This window comes from Clarias gariepinus, chromosome 20, assembly GCF_024256425.1.
Source record: "Clarias gariepinus isolate MV-2021 ecotype Netherlands chromosome 20, CGAR_prim_01v2, whole genome shotgun sequence".
Taxonomy (NCBI): domain Eukaryota; kingdom Metazoa; phylum Chordata; class Actinopteri; order Siluriformes; family Clariidae; genus Clarias; species Clarias gariepinus.
Window position 1 is genome coordinate 1,090,496 of NC_071119.1, and position 23,129 is coordinate 1,113,624.

Sequence of the window (23,129 nt, forward strand, 5' to 3'; positions counted from 1 at the left end):
GTCGTGTCATGTTGTGTTGTGAGTTAGAAAATGGGTAAGTAGTTAGCCCCCGTGTGCCCTTTAGCCTAGCCCCCGTGTGCCCTTTAGCCTAGCCCCCGTGTGCCCTTTAGCCTAGCCCCCGTGTGCCCCTGTGTCCCTAGCCTTTAGTGTTTAGCTATTTGGTAAGTGTAGCTAGGCGAGTTTCTAGTCCTGTCTCATGTCTCTTCGAGTCTCTCATCTTGTCCCCGTTTTCAGGTCAATGCTTAGCTTGAGTCTGTGTTTTGTCCTCTAGCCTGGGTATGGGTGAGTTATGGGTCGTATAATTTAAGTGTTTGTTTCTTTGGGAGTCCTGTTTTGGTTATATCCTGAATAAAAACTTGTTTGTTCAAAAACACCCCTCTGTGCCTGGGCCTGCCCTTTTCTGCCTGTACCACCCGATCATGACACTGTGTATGAATCAAAATAATTAGATTGAAGATAAGATGGAAGCAGCAGTCAAAGCTGTCCTACAAAATAAATCAATATCTTTGGACCAATTAAAGTGCAAAAAGCTGTTATATGTAATGTTTAGTGCTTTTTTTGTGTGTGCATTTGTTTTTGCTGTATTTTATCCACTGTAACCTCACTGTAAAGTGCATCTGTATCATATTCTGCTGAGGAGTCACACAGAACAAAGCTGGGCTTTTCTGCACGGGGACAAAAAAAATAATTTTGATCTATGAACTACATATCAGTAGTGGAAACTGTTAACTGCAACATCATCTATAAACCCAGAGGCAGATACACACACAACCCCAATGACTTTGTGTTTCTGGATTATAACGGTTTTAAAAGCAGAAATGTAAGATTTTCAAGATTAAAAAACGGAACTTGCATTAATTATGCTTTTTTTTCTTTCTAAAAATAATGATGGGTTCAAATAAATGTTATGAGATTCTGTAAGTTTTCCTAAATGGTATTTTGGGATAAAAGTTAATAAACATTATTTAACAAACCAGATGACTTTTTTCTCTTTAAAGGGATACGCTTATGTGTTATGTCCGTTATGGGGCAACAGGCCACTGAGTCTGGCACAAAACCAGGACATCCTCATTCCCCTCACCTCTCTCTCAGCTCTCTCTCACCCCTCTCTCTCTCTCTCTCGCACACACACACACGCACACACACACTATAAGAACCCTGTGGATGTCCTCTAAAGTGTGTGATGTGCTGAAGAGTTAAAACGTGCGCTCTGAGGATCAACACAAAACCTTTCGGTGAGTGACTCTGTCCTGCTGTGGGATTTTTGTTATCATATATAATAATATAAATCACATTATGATTGCTATAGTAACACACTCTGAAAACTTAAAGCTACACAGGCATTTCACAGAATTATCTCTGTCTGTAGGTGAATAAAAAGTGAAATGTCTTTTTTAAAAAGTAAAGATGTATTTTTCCGTCCTCTTTCCTGACAGAGATGGCGAGCTGGATCGTTGTGTCTACGGCGTTTGCGTCCATTAACCTCTGTCTCTCTGTTGGTAGGACTTTACTCATATTCTTTATTCCTTACATTACTGACGGAGATCTCTCCTGCTTTATTAATAATATTCAGTCTGGCAGTGTGTACAGACACAGAGATGGATATTTGTGTCAAACATATCAAATCACAATGTTTTATATAATTAAATGATAAATAAATATATATAATAGTGTTTAACCCCATGTGTTCTTCTTCAGAAATGGAGTATTTCCATCCACAGAGCTGCAAAGAGCTGATGCAAAAATATCAAACCACCAAAGGTAGGATTTATCTTAAACACAATCTCATTCAGAGTGTCACTCAGAGCTACAGTTGGAACGCGGTGTTATATTTTATGCATGTTGTCGTAGACGGTCTTTATTACCTGAGTACACCGAGTGGGACCGTGTATCAGACGTACTGTGACATGACGACCGCAGGCGGAGGATGGACTCTGGTGGCCAGCGTTCATGAGAACAACCTTTATGGCAAATGCACCACCGGTCCGTGGTCTCATTTTATGTTCATATTTATAATAAAATTCAGATAACACCCTTCTCTAACCCTTATCTAATGTCTCTCTAACAATCATCTAATGGCTAACCCTTATCTAACTCTGCTCTAGTGTTCACATAACCCTCATCTAACGCCACTCTAACATTCATCTAACCCTTACCTAACGTTGCTCAATCCATCATGGATTTGCATGGCACCCTTTCGCAGCGGCCATGCTAATCTTCTCTCTATCAATCCAATATTTGTCATCACCTAACCCTTATCAAACATCGCTCTAACATTCATTTAACCCTTATCTAACACCGCTCAATTGTTTGTCTAATTCTTTTGTAATGCTGCTCTAATGTTTATCTAACTCTGATCTGAAGGTGATCGCTGGTCCAGCCAGCAGGGAGGGCATGCGAACGTACCTGAGGGAGACGGATCATGGAGTAACACCGTCACATTCGGCACTGCAGAAGCTGCAACCAGTGATGACTTTAAGGTCTGAATCACAACAAACCAACACACAAATCTAAACAACTGAAAATATGTCATTAATATAATTAAAGTGTTATAAACATTACATTTAATCACACACACACACACAGTCTATGTTAACTACAAACATCATTTCATTATTATGAGGAAATATTTATAATTTTTTTTGTAATAACCCTTCAAGCCACAGCCCTGCAATGATCACCTGCATGCTCCAGTTCCATGATCCAACCCGCTGCTTGCTTTCCACTGCCTACACAATCAATGATCACCTCTCCTCCTTCTCATTTTTGAACTTGCCTTGTTTTAAGAATGACACCTTTGTCTTACACCACAGATCTTTTGCCATCTCTGATTTCCCCCGGTATTGACCTACGGAAATGTTTTTCGACCACAAGCCTAAGACGCAGACTTTTCCTCTACTCTACTTCAAGTTATTCCCACACATTAGCATAACAAGCGAGCCTGCTTAAGTTACACTTTCATCACAGAGTACATTCACCCTGCACCAGCTCTCTGCTTCCGCGTTCCACTCGAGCTCATATTACACATGCCGGCTCTCTTTGCAGAGCTCGTTCGCCTCGTGCTGCCTATTAGAAAACAAACTCTATATCAAGCCTGAAAAATGTGAGTTTAACTGTGATCCACCTAATTCCTGGGGTTCTCTGTTTCACCTGCTGACATTCTGTGGTCTTATTGGGGCTACACCTACCCTCATCTGGTTTCCAACCTCAAAGCAACAACCAAACTGTGGGTGAATCAGGAACACAAGTAGTCACTGAGGGTTATGGCATCACGTGATGCAGCTTCTTGAAGCCAATTTCTGTCCTGGATCGAGTATACCCATAACTTGTTCCCCAATTCCTCCATTCGAATTTCCTCTTTCCAGTGTTGTCCTGGCTAACAACCACCACTGTTCTCCACCAAGAGGAAGAAGCTGCGATCCCCTTTGTTCGCCACTGCAGAAGGGCATTGCAACATGCTTGTACCTGTTTACAACACTCGGTCAGTACATTCCAGTGTAAGGCTCACTGCCATCATTTAGCCATCCCCAGGTACCCTATCAGCCAAAGGGTCATGATCTCCATGCACAACTTTCAACTTACGACCACTTTTAAGAAGCTCTCACCAAGGTTTAAAATTGGTCTATTCACCATCACCCACATTATCAATGCATGTTTGGTCAGACTGGCACTCCCATTGTCCATATGCCAAGTTAAACCCACCTTCCACATCAACCAGATTTGTATTTTGGTTGCATGCCCCTCGGCTACATCATCTCATCCCCACCAAAGCCCGCCACCCCCAACAAACTGACATAGATGGGGCAAGGCCTTCACAGTTCGCCGACTTATCAAATCTTGCCTGTGTGGACACAGTCTCCAGTACTGGACTGGGAGGACTATGGCCTCTAAGAAAGAAGTTGGGTACCAGAAAGATTTATGGTAGATTGGTGTCTGATTCTACAGACTCCACCCTGATGCTCCTGCTAGAACGCCAAATAGCGGTCTTGTGTGTGTGGGAGGGGTGTTGCCACTATCCCAATCTCCACTCTGCATACCTGTGCTCAATGGATAATCACCTCACCTCCTTACTTATCTTACACTCAGATTACACCTCCTTGCAGATTCAGGAGATAATATTCTCTTCTTCCTGATCATCATCTCCATCTCCATTCTCCCACAGAATCCTGGGTATTATGACATCACAGCAGAGGATGTGGCAGTGTGGCATGTTCCTAATAACAAGCGAGTGAATCAGTGGAAACATATGTCATTCCTGCGCTACCATACCGAGACCAGATTCCTCAACAGCTATGGAGGAAACCTCTACCATCTCTTCCAGGTCAGAGATGATTTATGTTGGGAATTGTTACCCTTTTCTTTAACATAATATCTTCTGATGCAAACCTAACACTAATTTAACATCAGTTTAATGATCATCCAACATTTATATAATACTCAAACGCTAAAAAAAAAAAATCTTAAAAAAACATTAACAGTCAAATGACTGGCAGCAACGGCTGCTAAAAAAATCCCATAAAATTAATTAAGGTAAAATACACTAATTCATATTATGTGCAAAAACATTACATTTGAAGAAACTGATTTTTTATTTTTTGCAGAGAAACACCTTGAATATGCTAATATCACTAGAAGTTTAGCAAATAAAACATTTTATTTTCCAGATTTTAACCCTTTCATTAAAACAACAGCACTAGACATTTATCAGCAAAATGCTTTTATTTTACAGTTCTTAAATTCTAGTTCTTTAATTAAATTACTAATCAAACACCTTCAATAAAGCAACATCATTAGACATTTAGCAGAGAAACACTGGTTATTTTACAGTTATTATTGTCGGATTATTTTACAGACGGTTATTGTACAGATTTTTCCTAAATTTATTAAAAATCTTTGCTCGTCCTGTGGAACACTCGCAAACCGCGTTACTCACATTCTGAGGTATTACTATATATATATATATATATATATATATATATATATATATATATATATATATATATATACTGAACAAAAATATAAACGCAACACTTTTGTTTTTGCTCCCATTTTTTATGAGATGAACTCAAAGATCTGAAACATTTTCTACATACACAAAATAACCATATCTTTCAAATATTGTTCACAAATCTGTCAAAATCTGTAATAGTGAGCACTTCTTCTTTGCCGAGATAATCCATCCCACCTCACAGGTGTGCCATATCAAGATGCTGATTAGACAGCATGATTATTGCACAGGTGTGCCTTAGACTGGCCATCTGTAAAAGGCCACTTTGAAAGGTTCAGTTGAATCACACAGCACAATGCCACAGATGTCGCAAGTTTTGAGGGAGCGTGCAATTGGCATGCTGACAGCAGGAATGTCCACCAGAGCTGTTGCTCGTGAATTGAATGTTCATTTCTCTACCATAAGCCATCTCCAAAGGTGTTTCAGAGGATTTGGCGGTACATCCAACCGCAGACGACGTGTAACCACACCAGCCCAGGTCCTCCACATTCAGCATGTTCACCTCCATGATCGTCTGAGACCAGCCACTTGGACAGCTGCTGAAACAATCGGAGTGCATAACCAAAGGATTTCTGCACAAACTGTCAGAAACAGTCTCAGGGAAGCTCATCTGCAAGCTCGTCGTCCTCATTGGGGTCTCGACTTGACTCCAGTTCTTCATCGTAACGGATTTTGACAGATTTGTGAACAATAATTGAGAGATATGGTTATTTTGTTTATGTAGAAAACGTTTCAGATCTTTAAGTTCATCTCATAAAAAATGGGAGCAAAAACAAAAGTGTTTTTGTTTATATTTAAGCGTTTATATTTTTGTTCAGTATATATATATATATATATATATATATACTGTACATATACAGTGGTGTGAAAAACTATTTGCCCCTTCCTGATTTCTTATTCTTTTGCATGTTTGTCTCACAAAATGTTTCTGATCATCAAACACATTTAACTATTAGTCAAAGATAACACAAGTAAACACAAAATGCAGTTTTTAAATGATGGTTTTTATTATTTCGGGAGAAAAAAATCCAAACCTACATGGCCCTGTGTGAAAAAGTAGTTGCCCCCTGAACCTAATAACTGGTTGGGCCACCCTTAGCAGCAATAACTGCAATCGAGCATTTGCGATAACTTGCAACGAGTCTTTTACAGCGCTCTGGAAGAATTTTGGCCCACTCATCTTTGCAGACTTGTTGTAATTCAGCTTTATTTGAGGGTTTTCTAGCATGAATCGCCTTTTTAAGGTCATGCTACAACATCTCAATAGGATTCAGGTCAGGACTTTGACTAGGCCACTCCAAAGTCTTCATTTTGTTTTTCTTCAGCCATTCAGAGGTGGATTTGCTGGTGTGTTTTGGGTCATTGTCCTGCTGCAGCACCCAAGATCGCTTCAGCTTGAGTTGACGAACAGATGGCCGGACATTCTCCTTCAGGATTTTTTGGTAGACAGTAGAATTCATGGTTCCATCTATCACAGCAAGCCTTCCAGGTCCTGAAGCAGCAAAACAACCCCAGACCATCACACTACCACCACCATATTTTACTGTTGGTATGATGTTCTTTTTCTGAAATGCTGTGTTACTTTTACGCCAGATGTAACGGGACACGCACCTTCCAAAAAGTTCAACTTTTGTCTCGTCGGTCCACAAGGTATTTTTCCAAAAGTCTTGCCAATCATTGAGATGTTTTTTAGCAAAATTGAGACGAGCCTTAATGTTATTTTTGCTTAAAAGTGGTTTGCAACTTGGAAATCTGCCATGCAGGCCGTTTTTGCCCAGTCTCTTTCTTATGGTGGAGTCGTGAACACTGACCTTAATTGAGGCAAGTGAGGCCTGCAGTTCTTTAGATGTTGTCCACTGTCCAAGGTTTACCACTGTTCCATGTTTTTGCCATTTGTGGATAATGGCTCTCACTGTGGAATTTCTTTGGATCTTGGCATGATGTCTAGCTTTTGAGGTGCTTTTGGTCTACTTCTCTGTGTCAGGTAGCTCCTATTAAAATGATTTCTTGATTGAAACAGGTGTGGCAGTAATCAGGCCTGGGGGTGACTACAGAAATTGAACTCAGGTGTGATAAACCACAGTTAAGTTATTTTTTAACAAGGGGGGCAATTACTTTTTCACACAGGGCCATGTAGGTTTGGATTTTTTTTCTCCCTAAATAATAAAAACCATCATTTAAAAACTGCATTTTGTGTTCAATTATGTTATCTTTGACTAATAGTTAACGGTTTTTGATGAGCAGAAACATTTAAGTGTGACAAACATGCAAAAGAATAAGAAATCAGGAACGGGGCAAATAGTTTTTCACACCCCTGTGTGTGTATATATATATATATATATATATATATATATATATATATATATATATATATACGGAGAAACCTTTATCTTTTAGTTCAGAATCCTAATTACGCAGTGCAAGAAAGTAAAATCTAAAACATTCCACTAAATGTCAATAAATTTATGGCAAAATGGACAGTCCAGTGTGTCCAAGAAAGAATGGTCCTCTTCCAAACAAACAGTAAACAACAGAATCCTTGGTGCATTAGGGTGGATTGGAAGAAAGAAGAACATATTTAGATATTAGATTCAAATGAAAAAGTTACATGATTCCTAGTTCAAATGTACTTGGAATAGATCATCAAAAATCTAAATTATATTTAATACTACATACTGTATGTTAAAAGGAAACTCAAGAACCTTTCAACTAGGGCTTTTTTTTTTTTTTTTTTGAGAATTCGTAATCTCGTAATCAGTCCAATATTTAATTTGAATGCTACAACCAGAATTCACGAAAAGGCTATGCAATTTCATCCAAGAGGACAATAAGGAGAGGATCCCTCCACAGTAAAAAAAAAAAAAAAAAAAAATGGACTCAAAAAGATCCAAGTTAAAGGAGTTCGTCTCGGGTTACTTTGCTGTAACCCTGTTCCCTGAAAAAGCGGGAACGAGATGCTGCGCGAAAGCGCTATGGGAAACGATTCCTCGTGACCGGTTGTGAAGCACGTGTGTGTCAAACACGCCAAATATTTTGGCATCTATAACCTCAGGCAGGTGACGTCAACCGATGAGGTGCACCTGGAGGTTATAAATAGGCATGAACCGGAAACACCCTCAGGTCAATTTTGTCTGAAGGATGTCCAGTCACGCATGCAGTGCGGCATTGTAGCGCAGCATCTCGTTCCCGCTTTTTCAGGGAACAGGGTTACAGCAAAGTAACCCGAGACGTTCCCTTTCAAAAGCTACACTCGATGCTGCGCGAAAGCGCTATGGGAACAAGAATACCCACTCCGCCGCACTGCAAGTGTCTGGACCCCCAGGGTTGTGTCGTGTGCGCACAGTACCCCCAAGGAGTCCTAGACCCCGTAAGCATGGCATCAAACCATGACGCCTGACCGATGTCTTGCGGAAAGGCAGCCTGCCGCATGCCATCTTTGGAAGCCCCTCCTGCCGGAGCAATAGACAAAGGCAAGCTTCCTGGTCGAACGGCCCTAGTCACTAGAGGCGAAGTATGCCACGCGCCTCATAGGCTAGAGCACTAGCATCTTTAACCCAACTCGTCTAATGGCGGCGGCCCTTGGGCCGCGGCCCCACGACATATGAGACCCTGCTCTAATTTACGGCCCCGGCTTAATGCAGAGGTGCGCTGTAAATTGAAGAGCATGAGCTGGACACAGCGAATGAAGACTTTCTGCTCCGGAGCTAAAGGCGGAGGACCGAAGGCTTCAACTGTGGGAGATAGTTGGGTAAAATGCAGAACGGCTTTTTTTTTTTTTTTTGCAGCAACTTCCAGCACTGTAACAGTTTGGCAGTGGACTGGGTCTACATGTTTTATGTCCTGGAATGTAAAAGATCCTGAAGGACAGAATTTGTCCTGTCCTTCTAGGCTAGGGCACTAGCATTTCCAACCCAACTCGTCTAATGGCGGCTGCCCTTCGGCCGCGCCCCCGAGACGTATGAAACCCTGCTCTAATTTACGGCCCTGGCTTAATGCAAAGGTGCACTGTAAATTGAAGAGCATGAGCTGGACACAGCGACTGAAGTCTTAACTGCTCCGGAGCTAGCGGCGGAGGACAGAAGGCTTCGACTGTGGAAGATAGTTGGGCTGGAGTGTAAAAGGTCCCGAGGGACAGAATTTCTCCTGTACTCCTAGGCTAGAGCGCTAGCAACTTTAACCCAACTCATCTAATGGCGGCTGCCCTCCGGCTGCGGCCCCAAGACATATGAAATCTGCTCTGATTTACGCCACTGGCTAGTGCCTGGTGTACTGTAAATCCTAATGAGCATGAACTAGACGCAGTTAATGAAGTCTTACTGCCCCGTGGCTGTAACGGCGGAGAACAGAAGCTTCGAAGACAACTGCAGAAGATAGCTGGGTGAGGATGCAGAATAGCTCTAGCTAGCCAATGGCAAAGCCTAAGCACAGTAAGAAGGCTGATGAGGCCCGTGAATAAGCCTGCAACTAAGGGGTGCTTTCCACCAGCCCCATCAGTCAGGACGTAGGCGAGGAGCGGCTACGTATGTTCTGAGTGAACTAGGGCAAAAGCCTGAGGTCAATTTTCTTGCAGAAGCTCCAGCACTGAAGCAGTTCGGCAGTGGACTGGGTCTGCATGTTTTGCCATGTCCTAGTGTAGTTTTCCACGCTAGGACATGTTAACCTCCTGACTGCTGGAGGGAGTATTTCAGGGCCAGAAATAAAGTCATCGTTTCGGGGCAATTTATGTGCCACACGAGCAGATGACCTCTCCAGATCCCTTGGGCTGGGCGGCCATCTTAGGCCGCACTTCGGCCCCTAAGGGAAAAACGTCTGCCGTTAGCAACTTGCGACGACAGGACGGACCTAGAGTGGGACCCAGGGTCAAGGACGAGGGTCTGCACCACATAAAAAGGGTACGAAGCTCCCGGCGCGTAACCCTCATTACCTCTGGGGATTGGCCCTTGGATGAAATCCCCAGGCACTTAGCCACCACAGAAGCGGTGAAAGTTACTTCCTGCTTAGCTTGAACTCCTTTAGAGTGTTCAGAATAGACTCGACGCGCGCAGGAGACAGCTGTGCCCGCATTGCGGTCGGATCTCACATGACACTCAATGTATGCTTTGTGTAGGAAAGAGAACGCTTTCCGTGGCGTTGGGACTCGATCCTAAAGAAAACGAGGTGAGCTACAATGACATGTTGATGCCAAGGCGCTAGCTCCATGAAGAGGGTACGAAGCTCTCGGCGCGTAACCCCCTGTTGCCTCTCAGTTGCTGGAGGGAGTATTTCAGGGCCAGAAATAGAGTCATCGTTTCGGGGCAATTAGTGTGCCACACGAGAAGATGACCTCTCCAGCTCCCTTGGGCTGGGCGGCCATCTAAGGTTGCGCTCCGGCCCCTAAGGGAAAAACGTCTGCCGTTAGCAACTCGCGACGACAGCACGGACCTAGAGTGGGACCCAGAGTCAAGGACGAGGGTCTGAACCACATAGAAAGGGTACGAAGCTCCCGGCGCGTAACCCTTGTTGCCTCTGGGGATTGGCCCTTAGATGAAATCCCCCGGCACTTAGCCACCACTGAAACCACTCTAGGAGCAGTAATGTTACCATCTGGCCTAGCTTATACTCTTTTGGAGTGCTGTATGGAATTCGGCGCACGCAGGAAACAGCTGTGCCGGCCTTGCGCTCGGATTCCGCATGACACTCAAGCTCATATCTCATGCAGGAAGGAGAACGCTTTTGGGCGTTAGAACTCTGCCCTGAAGAGAAAGATAGGTGAGCTAGGGCGACGTGTTGGCGCCGGATGGCTTCGTCTGGGAGGGGAACATGCGCTATGGCCCTCTTTGCCAGCCAGCCTGTGATTTGAATTAACAGAGGTGCTCACTGTGGTTTCACGGAGGTGGAAACCCACGCCGTAGAAACACAATGGCTGAATCCTGTAGTCCAGGAGACATGCTTGGCAGTAGCTTTCACGCTGCCAGCTTCTCCAAAGGGGCGGTAGCTTTTTGCTCAGCTAGGCAGAGGAGTGGTGGTGATGGTGGTGGCTGTTAGGTGTTTGGTGTCCTGAAAACACAACAGGAGGGAACCGAGCACCTAACACTTTGTTGGAAACCGCTGTCTCCCGAAACACCAGTGGCGGCGGGAATTGAACACCGGTCTCCTGAGAGTGGTGGTCTTTTATAGTGCCTCGTGCTTAAAGAGACATAGCTGGCAGTAGGTTCCCCGCTGCCAGCCTCTCTAAAGGTGCACGAACTTTACCACCTCGGCTAGATGGGTGTGTCACTGGAGACCGCTGCTCTCCGAAACACCAATGGTGGTGGAGATTGAACCACGGCCTCCTAAGGATGCTGGTCCTCTTCATAGCTTCGTACCTAAAGAGACATAGCTGGCAGTAGGTTCCCCGCTGCCAGCCGCTCTAAAAGGTGCAGCTCTCAGTAGGTCAGTCTGGTCTGCCTGCAAAGCCATAGTGTGCAGGGCTGCACCAGGCTGACCCGCTGCCTGAAAAATCTTCTCCCACCAACGAAGATGTTAGTCTACACGCTTGGTAGGGAGTGTGGATTTTTCCCAAGAGGATGAGCTCCCAGGGGAGAGATAGCCCGTGAGCGTCTCTCTGATCTGGGACATCATCATAAAGGACCGCGCTTTCATCCATGACATTGGAACAAACCAAACGTCAATAGCACAAAAACACAGGATAAATATGGCTTATTCCATGAAAGAGTTAACTCATGGAGGTCGCCAGGAGGGGAGGGGCCATCACTGAGGCCCCTCCTCCTCCGGCCACCCGACAGACACCTGTCGGCTGACCGTGAGCGTTTGGGGGATTTATTTAATTTATTTATTTTAATTTTTACCGCGAATCGAGGTGTACGCGTCGGACCGCGCGTTACCACCTCTAACACAAACTAACACACCGGCTCATCACTAGAGGAGCGGTCTGGAGTGATAGTTTTCATCTCCGCGGGAGCGAGAGAGAAAGTTTTTTTCCCCCCTTCACCAGAAGCGCCGAAGCGCGCTGGAGAAGTGGAAGGTAAAAGACTCATAATCCGGCGAGAGAGCGAGAGAAAAGGAAAATCCTGTCTCGCGCACCTCGGCCAGATTGCACGCCAGAAATGCGCTGCGGGTCGCGGTTTCACTTTAAGACGGCGAACCCGAGCGCGCGGGACTTTAATAGGGAGAAAATCGCAATACTTACCTGCTCCCTGAAGCCCGAGATAGCGTGCTCCTCCCCCAAACACTCAGACAGAAACGCGAAGATCGCCCTCAGCGAGATATTCTTCTACACGGAGGGACGGACTCGTGTCTTACTCGGCCATCTTTCTGGTGAGTAGTAAGACACTTCTATTTTCGCTTTCTGTTCAAATGCTTGCACACACGCACACACACAACATGGATCCTGAAGAGAAAATGATCTGAGGGTGTTTCCGGTTCATGCCTATTTATAACCTCCAGGTGCACCTCATCGGTTGACGTCACCTGCCTGAGGTTATAGATGCCAAAATATTTGGCGTGTTTGACACACACGTGCTTCACAACCGGTCACGAGGAATCGTTTCCCATAGCGCTTTCGCGCAGCATCGAGTGTAGCTTTTGAAAGGGAACCCTTTTTAATCACCATAAAAGGATTCAAAGTAGTTTAATATTGCATTCCATACTTACTAGAGATGGATTAGTCTCTTTACTGGATGCTTCTTTTCCACACACACACACACACACACACACACACACACACACTGTATAAATACAGTATTTAGCATATTTGTCAGAGTTAAATGATTGTTGCTACAGTATATATCTGATAAGCAACATGTGGTATTTGTTTTCACTTAATTTTCCTGCTGACAATCATCGCCTTGGCTTGATGATCTCTCCGGAATTAAAATAAGATGTGTCAGTCAGTGTATGTACTGTACTGTATACAGTATGTGAGAATATTCACATGAATATAAATATACATCTAATGAATCATTTCATATTGTACAATTTATATTAATAAATTTACATTTATTTATTGAATGGAATAAGTCACCATGACCAGTCAAGCTAACAGTGTCGGACACTAATGCTTATTGTGCATGGTCTTAAAGAGCTCGCTAACCCTCTCTGTTCATCTGACTTCACCTTATAGGTGTAAGTAAATCCCTGCAGCGGCTCAGCGGTGACATGGCGCAGTAATGTTAACGGTACCCGAGACTTACCTGAGATCTGCCATAAACAAACGCGGGAGTCTTAAGGCTTTGTTTACAGCAACAATGAGAATTAAAATAACAAAAATAACCGTCATTGTCTCTTGAGCTTGTAGATATTTTTTTTTCTCACACTAAAACACGAAAACATTTCATAATCAGTCTTCTCTGTCATCAGAGACTTAGTCTGCTGTCCTCCTCACCTGTAGCTCAGCAGCGTGTCATGTCTCCTACATTCTCTTGACATTCTTTAAAGGCATGAAGCAGATATTATAGCCTACATGTACAGTATGTGCGTGGCTTCTGCTGCCTTACCTGAACCACTTCTTATAATAACAATGATATTTCATTATAATAAAATATATAATATAGGATATATAAATAATATATAAAAAGGATTAACTTTTAGAAAGTCATAAAAAATTCTAGACTTGCATCTAGAACTTGAATGTCAAAGTAATATAAAACTAATATGATTTACCTCATAATTACAAAGAAAAACATTAAATTCTAGTATGGACATTAACCTTAATCTAATGAGTTTCATATTTAATTACAATTTATTATTGTAATTTTACATAAAATTGTACGTAACTTACAAAAACAGAAAAAAAAACAGTAAAAATAATATGGTCATTTTACTGTTAAAAAATGTGAAAAATATATACATTTTTCAGTATTTAAATAATACTTAAAATAACTGTCAACTTAATAATTTACAGATAATTTCTGTAATTTTTGATTTGTATAAAGTAAAAAAAAAAAAGGAAAATTACATTAAAAAATTTTTAAATTTCTGTAAAATTAGTAAACTTTTTTTCAGTGTAGGCTCTTTATACCTTTCTTTGACCTTTACCTGACACTAATATAACATTCATCAAACACTGATTTAACATTTATCTAATTCAAATCTAACCCTCATCTAACACTAACGTTCACCTAACACCAATGTCTAACAATTATCTAACATTTGTCTAACACTAATCTATCACTAATCTAACATTCATTTAATACTGATTTAACAATAATCTAAAACTAAGCTAAAATTTTTCTAACATAACTCTCCTGTTTACAGCGATTCCCTGTGAAGTACAACGTTGGAAGCTGTCCTGCTGACCACGGCCCCTCTGTTCCTGTAGTGTACGACGTCGGAGATGCTGTATCCAACCATAACCTGTATGGACCCCACATCAGAGGTGGGGTGTTGCCTTTACTCCTGAGATGATTCAATGTTTATTACATGACTTACACGCATGACTGTGTGACATCTCCATAGCGAGGACCGATCCCGGATTCATCACGTTTCGAGCAATAAACACTGAGAAAGCGGCGATGGCGATCTGTTCGGGAGTCAAACCGAAAGCCTGCCACAATGAACACGTGAGAATTTAATCTGATCTGTTTACATGTTATGAGACTAGATTAACGTCCTAGTAACTGATACTGGTGCAAAACCCTTGGGCACAGGTGCTTATTCTGTCCATCATATAACTGAGCTCTGAAGGAAAATGCTAGATAAGAGCACCAAAACAATTTGTTTACTTCTGCACTAAATAGTACACAATGATCACAGAATGTTTAGTGCTGTAGTGTAGTAACATGAGATGAAGCCTGGTGCAACATGTCATTAGTTGATGCACTGTGAGAGGTTTCTCTCTGCACCTGGCCATATAAACTCCCTGTTCAGTCCACCAGATGGCGACTCAAAGCAGCACAATCATGGAAGTGACTAAACACAGAAATTCTAAACATAGAACTTATACACATATACCTCATTGTGTTTACCTAGTCTGTTACTCTATTGTTAGAAAATAATAAACAGGCCACGCCCACAACTGACAAATCCTAAACAACATGAGTGCATGCTGGTGTGAACAGACAGCTGGTGTTTGAGTCAGTGTGTGTGTGTGTAGTGCTGTATAGGAGGAGGTGGACATTTTCCAGAAGGGTCTCCGAGGCAGTGCGGTGATTTTACGTCTTTTGACTGGGACGGTTACGGCACACACGCCGGCTGGAGCGCCAGCAAACAGGTGACGGAGGCGGCGGTGCTCATCTTCTACCGCTGAGAGAGATCATACAGATCACACGCCAGATCATACACCAAATCGTCACTGTGTCCAAATGTTTGAACAGAATTACAGTTTAAACAAATAAACAATGCTTTGAGAACTGTGTGTGTGTTTGTGTATATTACAAATGCGTTGTAATGCAGCTTACTCGGAGGTGGTGAATTCTGCGTTTTGATTGGCCACATAAGGTGTTTTATATTCTGTATATAACATAAGAGGAACACAATGTTTTTATAAATTAATCATCACTTTGCTTACACACTCTTAAAATGAATTCTTTAAACAGTTTAAAGTTGTCTTTATTAGGAGACACCCAATTCCAGACTGGGTCGCCCCTAATGCTTTTGAATTAGACGATATCACAATATCTGAACGTTACATTTAGGGCAAGTAAGAGCCTGTGTACAATTAGGGCTCGACTTGAGGGGGGATGTGTGTGTGGGGTGGTATTGCTGTGTATGATGTAAAATTTGTCATGAAAGTTAAATATTAAAACTCTCTACGTATGATCATCTACAAACTATAAATAACGGATTCAATATTTACATTTAGGCATTTGGCAGACGCTCTTATCCAGAGCGACTTACAAAAAGTGCTTTAATATTTAAATCATTGGATACATACTTACACTGGGTTAACTAGGTTAATAACTAAGTGCCATTAGTCCAACAGGGGGGGGGGGTTAGTCCAAGTACTGGAGAGGTAGATGCGTCTTGAGTCGTCGTTTAAAGATAGTCAAAGTCTCTGATGTACGGACATCTAGAGGAAGTTCATTCCACCACCTAGGTGCTAGAACAGAAAACAGCCTCGATGAATGCCGCCCTCGATCCCTGAGGATCGGAGGGAACGTGGTGCAGTGCGTGGTGTAATTAGCGCAGAGAGGTAAGTGGGTGCTGGGCCATTTTTAGCTTTGTAGGCAAGCATCAGTGTTTTGAATTTGATGCGGGCAGCTACAGGAAGCCAGTGCAGGGAGCGGAGGAGTGGGGTGGTGTGGGAGAACTTGGGAAGGTTAAAAACGAGACGTGCTGCTGCATTCTGGATCAGTTGCAGAGGACAGACAGATGACAGTTTAGCAGATCTAGCAGCATGGAGCTTCTCAGTGACTGACAGAAGGGCAGTCTCTGTGAAATGTGCCACTTTGAATTCAGATTGGTTTGGATCATTAAGGTTGTTCTGTGAGAGATAAAGAGACATTTGATTATAAACAGCTCTTTCAAGAATTTGGGAAATAAAAGAGAGCAGTGATACCGGGCGATAGATGTTAACTTCTGATGGGTCCAGGCAGGGTTTCTTGAGGATGGGAATAACCCTCGCCTTCTTAAAAGCGGCAGGAACATGACCAGATGATATGGAATGGTTGATGATGGCTGTGGTGAAGGGAAGGAGGTCCGTGAGATGGCCTGGAGCATTGTGGAAGGGATTGGGTCTAATGAACAAGTGGTGGGGTTAGATGACGAGATGATCTGTTGAATCTCATCAGATAACAGGTTGGAGAATTCTGCTAAAGGAGGGAAGGAAAGGTCCTGAGGTTCTGCCATAGGAGTTTGGTTGAGAGCAAAGGACTGGCGGATTGCTGCAATCTTCCCATCGTGGAATGTGGCAAAATCGTCAGCAGTTAGAGAGGAAGGGGCAGGAGGAGTCGGTGGGTTGAGTAGTGAGGAGAAGATGTTGTGGAGTTTGCCAGGATCATGTGCAGAGGCTTCCAACTTTTGTCTGAAGAAGGTAGTTTTGGCAGAAGTCACATCACATGAGAATTTGGAAAGAAGAGTCTGAGATCTGCTTCAAGTTGCGATTTCTTCCATCTTCTCTCTGCAGTTCTTAATTCTCTCCTGTTGTTGCGCAGTACATCAAATAGCCAAGGAGCAGGACAGGACGTCTTCCTTGTTTTAGATGACAGCGGGCAAAGAAGATCTATGGATGAGGAGAGGAAAGTTTCAGTCGCAGTCTCTAGTGGTAAAGAGGAGAAGGAGTCTGGGTCTGGGAGGAATGATAGGGTGTATGAAGACACAGAGGAAGGGGAGACAGAGTGAAGGTTTTTGCGGGTAAGAGAGACATTGTGGTTAGGTTTACATAGAATGGGAAGGGTTATGGTGAAGGATACCAGGTAATGATCAGATTTATGAAGAGGAATAGTAGTGATATCTGTGACTGGGGAAGGGCGGCAAAAAATAAGGTCGAGAGAATTCCCTGCTTAGAGTTTAGAGTTAAAGAGAACGATTTAAGGAGAGGGAGAAGGAAAGAGGATTGGAGTTTATCAGATGGAAGGTTGAAATCTCCTAGAACAGTGAGAGGAGTGTTAGCAGAAGGAAAAAGACTAAGAAGTATGTCCATTTCATCTAGAAAGTTTCCTAGAGAGCCAGGAGGACGGTAAATAACTAAGATGTGGAGGTTAATTGGAGAGGTTACCTTAACTGCATGAAATTCAAATGATGAAAAACTGAGATGAACCCTGTCTCGAGAAGAGAAGGACCATCTCTTGGACAACAGGAGACCCGTACCACCACCTCTGCCAGTTTCTCGTGGAGTGTGAGAGAATACATAGGCAGAGGATAGGGCAGCCGGTGTAGCTGAGTTCTGAGGAGATATCCAGGTCTCAGTTAGTGCCAGAAAGTCAAAAGAGTAATGGGTAGCTAGGGCAAAGATAAAGTCTGCTTTCTTTACAGCAGATTGGCAGTTCCAGAGCCCACCTACCACCAGTGCAGGACACTGAGACAGTACTGGAGAGTAGATGAGGTTTCTGGGAGATCTGCCTCTGCTGTGTGAGTAAAAGCATCTTGGTCTGTGAGAACTGACAGAGATACAGTAGGTTGAAGACACATGCTAGACTGAGGTAACTGTCTATAAAAACTTGTAACTTCTTGGTAAACAAGAGTTTAAGTCAATTCTGTGCACTACCTTTGTTGCAGGATATTCTTATACACTGTCTGTAGCGGAGACACCTTCAATATATGTAGCTAAGCCCTGCCCACAATTCACACCTTAAGGAAGCCTAAAACTACTCTTGATTAATTACCTGAGAACTAATTGCTTTAGACCTACTTCAATCACACTGCAATCAACACTACCAAACAGCAAAAACTAGGTACAGTATACAGTATGAACTAATTGTGTTTTCAAAAACAGTACAAAACTTAAAAACCTACCTTACTTTAATATTGTAACGCGCTGCTCACAAGCTCACGCACGTTTGCATCAATTTTTGCGCTGTTTGCATTTTCGCGATGGCCAAGAAAACAGTTCAAGCACAGCTTTTGACTTATTTTAAAAAGAAGAGAACTGAAGTGGTGATACACACACACACAAATCCTCTCAGCGGAGACACGATGAAAACGAAGCATCCAGTTTAATACAGGAGTTTTCAAAACGACTGACAGCTTTAATGATTATAAAAGACGAGTTCTTTACACAATTTAAAGAAAAGGTTTTTGTTTTTTTCATTAGACTTTGTGGCTTCACCTAGGGCTGCGTGATTTGGCCTAAAATCTAAATTTGATTAATTGAACATTTTAACTCGATTACGATTAATGAACGATTATTTGATTTATTTATTTTTTGCCCTCATAGTTCACTGACATCTTTTGTACAGTAAATATGCTCACATATTACAAGTGAGAGATTTTTAAATGAAGGGTGCATTACTTGATTTTAAATCATTTTGTTCGATGTCGTCCTTACTGAAGTCAAAATGTGTCCAAATAACGGAGACTGTGTTTTTCTTTGGTACAATCTGCTCTTGTTGCTCAGTTGTCTCAGTCTTTAAGCTCTCCATGCTCGACATGTGGGCGGGATAACGTAACGTAACAGAGCGGGGTCACGTGACTCCACACGCGGTAGTGTTTTTAAAGGGAAAGTAATTGAAATAATTGCCCTTGGAAAATTTGATCGATAGGTTCTGAATGTTGATTTCGATTACTTTTCGATTAATGGCCCAGCCCTAGCTTCACCTACATGCTTTTATGATGTGTGTGTGTGTGTGTATGTGTGTGTGTGTGATAGAGAGTGAGTGAGTGAGAGAGAGACTGGTGCATAGTGTCATACAAAACTACTTAAATTATTTAATTACTAATGTTTATGTAGATTTTTATTATACTCTTTTATACTTTATTAATTTTTATTATTACTCTTGTAATCCTCTCCAGATGAAAACTATCAGAAAAGGATCAAATGATAATTTTGATAATTACATTTTTAAATACATGTGTATTGATGGTTTCAAGTTCATTTAACTAAGCTGACATTTTGTTAATAAAACAGTCCTTAAAAATTCGTTATATGTCACAATCATTTTGTATTAAATTCTTTTTTTTTTTTTTTATAATTTTTAAACTGTGTACAATGAATAATAAAAAGTCGGGGAAAGTTTGAAAGAGATTTTAATGTCAAAAAGTCAAACTTGTACATAACTGTAACATACCAAACAGCTCCAGAGCCCTCATTCAGTGTGTATCATTACAAACACAAGGAGAACCAAGTCACTGATTCATCGAGTAATCGATTCATCAGATAATCAATTCATCACATCAAAGCAAAGTAAAAAATACAGTTTCCTCGTTAAGTGCAGATTAAACGCCGTTAGCATGCCGTTCGGGTTAAAGTTCATGGCCGTCTCTCTGTGTGTGACGGTACACAAGTCAAGTGCTGGTTAAAAAAAGAATAAAATAAATGCTCGGAAATGAGTAATGAATCGGTTAAAGAGAAACGTGCATTAGAAAATAACAGGAGATACAGAGGAGTTCATTTACACCCTGAACTGTACAGGAATAATTACACACTGCTCTAGAACAGCAGGTTTTAGCCTACAAAGAACACACACTCACACACACACACACACACACACACACATGTTAACATGTTCCAGTTTAGTTCCTTTTTTTTTTTTTTTTTAAGAAAGAATCATACATTTTTTTGGCTTTGGATCTGTGAAGCTTAAAATGTTTGATGAGAAAAAATATAATAATAATAAAATGAAACCTAATTTACTTGATCAGTCGAAATGTGTTTTATTTTTTATTTTAAAGGTAAAGCAACGAGGCTAATTCTAATGTGGCTAACAATGACGCCTTACAAATAGCACGCCTGAACGACCACACGCTCAGCTCGGGAATCCGGGTTCAGTTCAGAAACACTTACAGAGATTGGGCTGATTCATTTACATTAAACCGTTAATGTGTTAAACACTTCACCCTCAGAGATTAGGCCACGCCCCGTACCTGAGTCTGACGCTGGTGCGGAGAGACACCAAGCTGTGTGCTGAGGAAGAAGAAATTTTCACTGCCACTGGGTTTCTCTCTGTGACTCCGCCCCTCTGTTTATAGAGTCAGTGATTGCCTTGCTGAATGCTACGTGCTGTCTATGTTAGCCATTAGCCTTTAGCCTTTAGCTTCGCAGCTCCAGTGAAACACAGATAAGGAGAATTTTACCAACTGAACTGTTTCTTTAGATCTTTAAACCAAAACTACAGTTTTAGGCTCCGTGAGAGTTCTGTGCATGGTTCTAGCTTTCTATTAATGTGGAACTCACTTAAACTTAAAGGTGGAAGATGAATGTGAGTTTTAGATTTATTTTCTTTAAAAATAAATACATTTCTTAGGGGGGAAAGAGAGTCAAATATGCTGATCTGAAAGAAATGACGTTGAAGTAAATAAAAAGAAAACTATGAATTTAAAATCAACTGCCTGACACCAAGCCCCGCCCACTCATAAACCAAATGCCTGTACACAAGCCATGCCCACTCACAAAGTAACTGACTTACCCCAAACCTTACCCACCCACAAATTATCTACAAGACCCAAAAACCCACCCACCCACAAATCATCCACCTGACCCCAAACCGCACCCACTCAAAAAACAAGTACCTGGTCTCAAGCCTCACCCACTCACAAATCAACTGACTTAACCCAAGCCACGCCCACTCACAAATCAAATGACTTAACCCAAACCTTACCCACTCACAAATTATCCCCATCAACTCAGAAACCAACTAGACTGGTCCCCAAATCCCACCCATTTGTAAATCAACTTCAAGAGAAGCTGACATTGTTAGAAAAAGGGTTCTTTGATGGGTTCTTTGCAGAGACCAATCACACACACACACACACACACACACACACACTGATATTCAGCACTAAGACAATGTTCTTTTTTTCCCCTAAGAGGTTCAAGTTTGTTAAATAATCATCTTTAAGATCCTTTAATGTTCTCCCAGAAGAAAAACTCCAATGGTAACCCTTAATGGTTCTAGATTTAAACATCTCAAAATACAGCACAACATGCACATCTTACTTATACTGACTTTTACTAAAGTTCTTCTTCTTGGAACCTGGTTATTATGTAGAACCAAAGAACATATTTCAAAGAATTTCAAAGTGCCCTGAGAAAGCCAGAACTTGTGACCATAAAGACTGTGCCACGTGAGATCTAGCACTGAGTGATCCTTGAGTTTGTCCGGAAAAATTATTTTATAGAACAAGGAATTTCCTTTGAACAGAAGGTTCCAAGAATATTTTATAATACCAGAACTGTCAACCATCCAAAAAACCTGAAAGGAACCCTGGAATTATTCTAAGACCCGACACACCAGCAGACTCTACAGTAATGAATTCTTAGCCAGTTTCAAGAAGGATTTACCATGGAAAACCTCAATGAGGCAGGGCTCATGATTTATAAATGAGGCGTGGCTTGAGATTGGTGATTAAGGCAAAGATTGTGATTAGTAAATGAGGCAGGGCCTGTGATTGGTAACTAAGACGGGGCCTGTGATTGGTAAATAAGGTGCGGCTTGTACTCCATCAATGAGGCAGGGCCTGTGATTGGTAACTAAGACGGGGCCTGTGATTGGTAAATAAGGTGCGGCTTGTACTCCATGAATGAGGCAGGGCCTGTGATTGGTAACTAAGACGGGGCCTGTGATTGGTACATGAGGCGGGGCTTGTGAAGGGTCCATTAATAAACATGACTCCAAATGAAATAATAAGACACATAAAACATAATTAAATCATGAAAATATGATTAAGAAAATTTAAATAATAGCCCTGGAGATCCGATATTTATGCGCGCACACACACACACACACACACACACACACACACACACACACACACAGATGCACTTCCTTTTTTATTTTATTTTTTTAAAGAAATTAAATCCCTTTGGGATGTCTTTTTTAATGTATCAAAATTAGCATTAGCTTACAGGCATGCAGTGTCGTCTTTACAGAAATTTGGTTTACCTACATAAAAGAAAAATACAGGAAAAAAAACAGATGAAATTTGTTATCGTCATGTTTTAATATTTAATGCCCTGAAATTCTGTACGCACTTAAACGGAGGATTAGTTTATAGTCCAATAATGTGTGAAAATTAAGCAGGCAAAATGCTACAGCTAATTCCTCTTACCATGGCCTACATGTAGTGTGTGTGTGTGTGTGTGTGTGTGTGTGTGTATGTGTGTGTGTGTGTGTGTTGTAGTTGTTGAAGAAGACGTGGCTAATGAAGAAACTACAATTTCTTTTTCGTATTTGTTTCGTTTCTCCATTTTGTCAAAAAATCAAAAGTTCAACATTATGTGTTTTTTTTTGTCCGTCTGTTACAAACAGCGTCCAATGAAATCGCTTCGTTTTGTGTTCGTCAAAAATGAAAGAAAAAAAGAAAAAGTAACGGAAGAAAAATACCGTATTTTAGTCTCCGTTTGTCTACTGATTCTATAAAAGCTGATTTGAATATCATTTGAATACTTACATTTGATTGGCTAAGTGCTAAATGATTGTTTTTACTATTTTTTTTATATACCTCACTCTACACTTTACGTCTCTGATTGGCTGTGGCGGTCACAGGTCCTGATACTCCCAGCGACAGGTACTCAGGCAATTAAACAGGGGCGGGGCTTAACGTAAAA

General features: G+C 41.8%; 1 protein-coding gene and 1 non-coding gene across 2 annotated transcripts; one reads left to right on the plus strand and one right to left on the minus strand.

Moving 5' to 3' along the window:
• The first annotated feature begins 1,438 nt into the window (after window positions 1-1,438).
• LOC128508347 (intelectin-like) lies at window positions 1,439-15,294 on the plus strand. Its single transcript, XM_053479641.1, has 8 exons — window positions 1,439-1,499; window positions 1,699-1,761; window positions 1,852-1,983; window positions 2,365-2,480; window positions 4,163-4,321; window positions 14,243-14,363; window positions 14,444-14,547; window positions 15,081-15,294. The coding sequence occupies exons 1-8, from the start codon at window positions 1,439-1,441 to the stop codon at window positions 15,231-15,233; spliced, it is 909 nt and encodes a 302-aa protein (XP_053335616.1). The 3' UTR covers window positions 15,234-15,294.
• Window positions 2,159-2,263, minus strand: LOC128508890 (U6 spliceosomal RNA). The gene has a single exon (XR_008355965.1). It is a non-coding gene; the product is annotated as a U6 spliceosomal RNA (small nuclear RNA).
• Window positions 15,295-23,129: the final 7,835 nt, after the last annotated feature.

Excerpts from the sequence above, each read along its gene's own strand:
- LOC128508347 (XM_053479641.1), top strand. The coding sequence starts at position 1,439 with ATGGCGAGCTGGATCGTTGTGTCTACGGCGTTTGCGTCCATTAACCTC. Across the intron at positions 1,500-1,698 it reads TAACCTCTGTCTCTCTGTTG|AAATGGAGTATTTCCATCCA; the intron begins GTAGGACTTTAC and ends GTTCTTCTTCAG. Across the intron at positions 1,762-1,851 it reads AAAATATCAAACCACCAAAG|ACGGTCTTTATTACCTGAGT; the intron begins GTAGGATTTATC and ends ATGTTGTCGTAG.